General features: G+C 44.4%; 1 protein-coding gene across 1 annotated transcript in view; it reads left to right on the top strand.

Annotated features, from left to right (window-relative positions):
* Positions 1 to 1,909: 1,909 nt before the first annotated feature.
* LOC101630236 (EGF-like module-containing mucin-like hormone receptor-like 2) overlaps positions 1,910 to 7,177 on the top strand; it is a 47,762-nt gene continuing 42,494 nt past the window's right edge. The window contains exons 1-3 of the mRNA XM_004688227.2: positions 1,910 to 2,096; positions 2,743 to 2,877; positions 6,432 to 6,587. Of these exons, the coding sequence (XP_004688284.1) occupies positions 1,910 to 2,096; positions 2,743 to 2,877; positions 6,432 to 6,587 (478 nt within the window). The remainder of the gene's footprint in view (positions 2,097 to 2,742; positions 2,878 to 6,431; positions 6,588 to 7,177) is intronic.

Here is a 7,177-nt window from a genome sequence, read left to right as displayed (position 1 = left end):
TTTTGTTGTTCCATATGAATCTCATCAACATTTTTTCTATTTCTTTGAAGAATGTCATTGAGATTTTTATGGGGATGGCATTAGATCTGTATATTGCTTTTGACAGGATGGCCATTTTGATGATGTTAATTCTCCCATTCTCTCATGGACAATTTTTAACCTTGTTTACACAGTTGTTGCTTAATACACAGCTGTACAACTTTCTCTTAATTTACTCCTTTTTAAAACAAGCACTAATTACTCTCTGCTAACCTTAAATTGACCATTAGCTTTTCTTTAGAGAATCATTGATAATACTGCTAACACAATTTATTACTTCCCTAAGACCCCAATAACTGTTTGCTAACAAGCTCATCTTATCCCAGACCCCTCTTCCCTTGAGTTATAACTAAACATCTGTGCACATGACAATTATCACAAAAATGTATAATTTAGTATAACATAAAATGTGAGAGAAAAATGCTTTGCTCCCCTGTCCTTGGGAACATTTATGATAATTTATGGGATCTATCATTAACTTACCCTATACATTATTGCAATTAACTACTTGTTACACAGTATAAATAAAGACCTGGTGAGGGAATGGGCAGGAAGACTTGCACCCAACTCTGACTCCTGTATCTCCCTGGTGTCCACTCCCTTAACCCCTTTTGGAATCTCCTCTCACCGACGCCTTCCCACCTCATGGCCCTGCCTGTGTTGCTTCCTAACACCTCAGTAGTTGGGGCTGGTCCCCGAAAGATGTAGAACATGATATTTTTAAAAGCTGGGCTTGTCCATTGTGTCAAATGCTGTGGGTATTTAAAAGAAATGCAGGGCATAGTTTGTTTCTTCAAGCTATCTATATTTTGGGGAGTCTAAAGTATGTATAACACATTCAGATTTCTAATGAATTAATGCATACACATGGGACAGTAGGACTCTTTTTCCCTCCTTTGGGTTCCAAACTTTAGAACACAGGGACCTGTGAGGCATGGAGTGTCTGAACAACCTTCCCAAGAGGATTTGGACTCCACTCTTGGTTTTGGACTGAAGCTTCTGACCTGGCTCTCTTTACCACTGGACAGTGCTGTAGGAGAAAGGCAAGGAGGGACAATAGAAGTCTAGAACTCTGAGTCTAGGGCACTTACCATTGTGAGTGTGATTAGTATGATCCAGCCACAGGTGTGTCTCAGGAAAAAGCAAGGTAAGTGAGGGTAAGCATGAATTCTGCTCTTTTTCATCTTATATTCTTTATTTTCCCTTTGCTGACAATTTTATTTTTTGTGGTACAGACACTGTATTAACCTTTATTAGACCACAAAACTACAGCCAAACCAAAGCTTTTATGACTACCTGTTATGACTACCATTGTAACAATTTTCCCTGGGGGGTATTGTAATTCAAAGAAGGGGTATTTCCAAATCCAGGCAGCCAAGAAGAGGGGATTGGGATGCAGACTTAGGTGTGTCTGACTCTCATTCATTGTCTAGCAGGGCTCTCTGTGCTTGCATAGTATAGGAACAGTAGTGGAATCTGGAAGGGGAATTCACCTTGGCCTTTGCTGAGTAGAAAGATCCAGTGAAGTCATATCACATTAAAAGAGAGTCACAGGGCTCATGACTGGCAGGATTTCATGACAGGCCCTAATAGCTAGAGTGGTGTACCTGTGAGTTAGACGTCATTCCTTCTCACCTGTAGAGGTTTTCCTATTACAAAGCCTACTGCTGTGAGTGAATCACTTCTCAGAACTGGACTGGATGGTAAGAGGAGACTGTGCCTTTAGTGCACTGCAAGGAGGGTGAGGGGCTCATTTTGAAGGAGCCATTCATGAGTGTTGTCCTTGGACAGGCCCCTTAACCAGGAGACAGTGACTCTACCTGAAGGTTTGTTAATTTTCATTCCTCACCTGTCACCAACTTCTCTATCAATGGCCCTGAGTGCTGTTAGTAATCTGAGGTGGGGCTCAGACTTTGAGATGTCTGACTTCAAGATCCATTCTCTTCTAGTATGTCCTGAAACATGCAGCTTAAATAGGAGTGATCTTGGAAGAGAAATCCTCAAAGCAGCTTTCTCCTTTTGTCAGAGAATGAAGAGCCTGACAGGGGTCATATCAGGTGTGTGATGTCATATGGAGAATTTCACCACCTCTGTTGGGAGATGCTGGAGATTCTAGGGTGTGTCCATTATCAGTTGCCTGTATCTTTTCTGTCCCCATGCCCATAACACTTGTTGTTCCTCCAGCACTATCTATTGGTGACTGATTCCTTGTGAGTCTCAGGAGATGGAGGGGAATGTTCAGTCCTCAGTTTTGCCTCAAGTACAGGAGCCTTTGGGTTGCAATGGAGAGTGATGGGTTGCAGGGCCAGAGACCCTAATCATGAGGTGATGGTAATGAGAACAGGCCATTTCTCTGTCTTCCTAGGGCTGTCAGTGCTCCTGATGTTGCCTTCAGTTCTGAACGCTAGAGGTGAGTCTCCCCAGCCAGTCCCATTATTGACAACAGGTAAGGAGTGCATCTGGGGATCTGGATACTCTCACTGCAATGTATGGAAAGCAGGCTGATCTGCAACATTCCAAGATAGGCCTCTGGAGATAAGAGAAGCAGTGTGTTGATTCATCTTTAAATGTCCAATTCCTGAGCTCTTCCTTGTTGGATGACAGTCGAACTTTTCTTCTCGCCCCTCTTCTACTCTTGGATCCCAAGCTGGCATCTGGGTCTTATAGTCTTTGGCTCTTCTGACCACAAAATCTGTCCCACAGCCTCTGCAGCCACAGCCTGCGCTCCGTGGTGCCCTCAGAACTCCAAGTGTGTCAGTGCCACCACCTGTCGTTGCCTGCCAGGATTCAGTTCTTTGTCCGGAGAGCTCATCACCAACCCCTTGGAGATCTGTGATGGTAAGGAGATTTGGGGAAGCTGGAGGGGCACATGGTGAGTTTTGAGGATTATTTTGTAGTCTCCTGAGCCTCATTCCTTGATAGATGCATAGAAGCCCTTTGTCAAGGATAGAAGACAGGGGAAAGGTCAGTGAAATTAGAGGGAAATGGGCAGTTGGATTCATGTGCAGTGGGCAGAATGATCAGAGCTTATAAGCCCAGAGGTTGTATGTAGGTCCCCAGTCTAATTCTGTCTGTTACTGACCCTGTGGCACTTTGGAAATTATTTCTCCTCTGTCTTTTTAATTTTTAATTGTTGTGTGAGGATCTCCATGGATGGAATGAGATTCAAAATTCACCTGTGTAACCCAAATATGCAAATACAGATGACTGGATCAAGAAGCTGTGGTATACATACACAATGGAGTACTACTCAGGAATCAAAAAAGATAGAGTCATGCCATTTGCAGCAACATGGATGGAGCCAGAAGAGATTATACTCAGTGAGATAAGCCAGAAGGAGAAAGAAAAATATTGGGTGGCTTATTTATAGAAGAAATATACATCAACCATATAAGGGATCAGGAAAAATTATAATCAATAAAAACCGAACTTCACAAACAACTAAAATGAGAGAAATTCTGTAGGGAAAAGGGAGGGTGAAGGGTGAAAACACAGGAGGAAGAGCACAAGGTACCTTGTTGACCATTCACAGGTGAATTGGTGGTGGAATTTTACATGTATCTTGTATAAAAATATGTTGCATAAAAATGAAGTTGTAAATTATTAAAAATAAATTAATAATTAAAAAAGAGATGTGTAATGAACAGGCAAAGACTAGTGTAGTGAACTATACTATACCACTTTTTACTACTATTGCTATCATTATTTTCATAACACAAAGAAACAGAGAGAATTGTGGCAACAGGAGGAGCCCTCGCCTGGAAGCTTAGCCTCTCATCTATCTCAAGGTCACGGAGAACTGCTGCCCGCTGTCCGTCGTGGCTTCCCACGTCACTCCTCACTTCTGCCCCCTGAGGCAAGGGGGAGAACATTGTTTCAGAATCACTCTAGCTGGGATCAAGGAGTTTGAGTCACTTGTTCAGCCACATAGATAATTTGGTGGTAGAGCCTAGAGCTGAATCTAAGACATATAAGCTTTTATTATTCAACAACATGATTGAAAAAGGTAATTATATTATTTTAAAATAAAAAGGATATAAAACTTTATAACATGAATTTTAGCATAATTAAAAAAAAAAACAGGGAAAGGACACAAAGCAATTCTCTTCACAATTCAAAATACCCTAGCTGCATGTTTATTCATACATCAAAATATTCCTAATATGACAGCAAAGATAAAAATTATGTAGACCTGCATATTGGAAATGCCTCAGAGAGTAAAACTGTAATTTGTTTTTTTTTTTTAAAGATTTATTTATTTGTGCATACAGAGCTGGGGTACAGGCCAGAGGCTCAGGGGCGGTGAGAGGTTTCACCAGAGACAGAGTGGGGAGCAGAACAGGCAGATCTACGAAGTACACTGTTGAGGGGAGCAGCTGGCTGGTCAGGAGAGGTCTGCCACGCCATGTGGTCACCTCCGAGGCAGGCGGGAATCGAATTCATGCGGAAGTGGTTTTAGCTTCTCAGTGCTGTGCTTTAACCCGCTGCGCCACCAGAGAGGGCCTGTAATTTGTTTTCTTCAGAGAATTATATATTAGACCTGTGGGAAAGAATTGCAAGACAGCTGATTAAAAAATGTTTGAAAGATTTAAAATCAACTTTTTTCCTTTTGAAAAGCTTTGTTTGTTATTTATGCATACAACTAGGCTATAGGCCAGAGGCACAGGGGTGGTGAGAGGATTTATTTGAGACATGGGTGGGAGCAGAACATGCAGATTGAAGAAGTACATTGCGGAGGGCATCTGAGTGCGAGGGTGGTCAGAGGTTTGGTGTACCATGTTGGTCACGTCCCTGGCCAGAGATCGAACTCATGCTGAAGTGGCTGCAGCTAGCTTTGTAGGGCTGTGTTCAACCTTTTGGGACCAACATTTTTTCCTTTAAGGAAAAAAACACCCTGAAATATTTCCAGCAGCTTTTATATGATATGCATGTGATTTTATAGTTTTGTTTTTTACATTGTGTTTATCTTCTAACCATCCACATGTTATTTGATATTTGGGGGGGAGGATTGTAGAATTTTAAGGAAAAAATAGATTTCGTGACTACTGCCCAATTAACCCACATCCAGAGGTTTTCCAGAGGGTTCCTTTGTGTACCTAGCTCACTTGTGTTGGTGAGCGTGGACAGAGGTCCTGCACCTAATGAATCCAAGGTTCTTCCTAGGAAAAAACAGCTGGTTGAGGAATTCCCCATCCCAAGGTCTCCCCCCTTTGTCTCATTTTCAAGCTCACCCCACTAAACTCCATCTCATCCTGACAACCTTGAAGGTAGGCTTCCAGCCTTTCCCACCACGTAAGAAGAGAGGAGGAAGTCCTTTGCCCAGGTGATACTGAACACAAACCTCTCAGGTGTGGATCCTTCCCATATCCTAACCTGTCCAGGTGCTGACAGCAGCAGCCTAGACTTAGATGGGAAATCTGCAGGTGAGAATAGAGAGCTCTGATGTGGGGGAGACCAGTTGCCCCCAAGTCCTATCCGCCTCTAAGGTCTTTGGCCCCCTGACTGAAATGCACGGGGCCAGTTTGTCTCCATGCTTGGATTCATTCTTGGTCGTTGTTTTGAGTCAACAGGTTCAGTCCTTGTTATGTGGGTCCCAAAGCTACTTAAAGGGGCCTCTTTAGTGGCAGTCTCTGCTGTTAAATTTAGAATAGGGGAAGAGGTAAGCTGCCAGAAAACACTGTAGACACGCAGTTGGAGAAGCTTCACGTTGCTCCTCATTTCACATCTGATATAGATTCTGCTATGGGGTGACTTCTGCCAGGACTGAGTTAACAAGAGACATCTGGTGCACCTAGAAACCCTGACACTGGCATGTGGGGGCTTCTGATTAGAAGTGAGGTGTGCTTGGACCACTGTGAGTAGGGGGAATTGGAAGCCAGCAATGGGCGTGGGTCTGACCATCTGGTTTCATACTCAGCAGAAGGGATGTGATTGGCCCTTATGCTTGTGAATCCACCTCCTGACTGAGCTTTAAGGGTGGCCTCCATGGCCACTGTTCCCTGGATGGAAACAGTCCTTAGATTCCTGATGAGCAAAAAGATCCCCAGTGGATGGTCTGGAGCCTGAGTCATTGCCTCTCTCAGCCCCACAGGCCTGCAGGGGGCTACAGGCCTCCTTCCAGCCCCTGTCATGATAAAGCAGGGCATCTGTTTTCGTATATGTGGGGCTGAAGTGAGCTTTCATAGCAGAGTGTCTGAATCTAGGTGTCCTCAGGCCCCTCCAGAGAGCAGAGATGTGTGGAGCCATCAGCAGGCTTTCTGTATCCGCTTTTCCAGCCAAGCCAACCTAAGGAGGAGGCTGAATCCATTCTAACCTATGGTGGGGTCAGGCTGGATTTGGGGTCTGCCCTGTGGAAACTCATGATGGTGATCCTTTGTCATGTTGCGTTCCAGACATCAACGAGTGTGGACCACCAGCGACAGTGTCCTGTGGAAAATTTGCAGACTGCCAGAATACGCATGGGAGCTACTACTGCACGTGTGTCCCAGGATATGTGCTCGTGTGTGGGGGAACAATATTCAGGAGTGAGAGTGAGAACACGTGCCAAGGTAAGAGTGACCCCACATTCCATCTCCTCCTCCATGAGACTGGAGGATCCTCAGCCCACTTTCCTCACACACTGGAAGTTACCCGATCCAGCGGCTAACCTGGGCTGCTGCTCGGTCTATGCACCTCTGTGATCCCTCAATTTCAGAGCCCTGCACAGAGTGCCACGTACACAAGTTTGGAGCATGCCCCTTGCCAGGCTGGCATCTTATTTTATAAATGTAAAGTGGGACGGCATTCAAGAGACTTCACAATGTCATGCTGTTTTTTTCTCGTCATCATGTCTGACTGCTGAGAGGAGACTTGATCCCTACTTTGTGTTTATGGGCTCAGCCACACCAGGAGCTTCTGGACCATGATAAGACAAGATTCTCTTTCCAGACATCTGGGAAAGTAGAGATTAGATGGCTGGCCACATCTGGAGACCACACATTTCTTGGCTCACTGACATGACTCCTTGGCTGCTCAGCTTCTATCTCATTCCTCCATGCAAGTTTCTTCCTTGATCTTCTCTGCCATCCCTCCACCCACAACCAATATTCAATTAAGGAGTGCATGAGCAGCTGGGATGACCAGGAGGATGCTGTGTTGC

The sequence above is a fragment of the Condylura cristata genome, unplaced genomic scaffold (genome assembly GCF_000260355.1).
Source record: "Condylura cristata isolate star-nosed mole 26May11 unplaced genomic scaffold, ConCri1.0 scaffold00024, whole genome shotgun sequence".
Classification (NCBI taxonomy): Eukaryota; Metazoa; Chordata; class Mammalia; order Eulipotyphla; family Talpidae; genus Condylura; species Condylura cristata.
The sequence above is the reverse complement of the archived record's forward strand: the minus strand, read 5'-3'. Positions and strand labels throughout refer to the sequence as shown.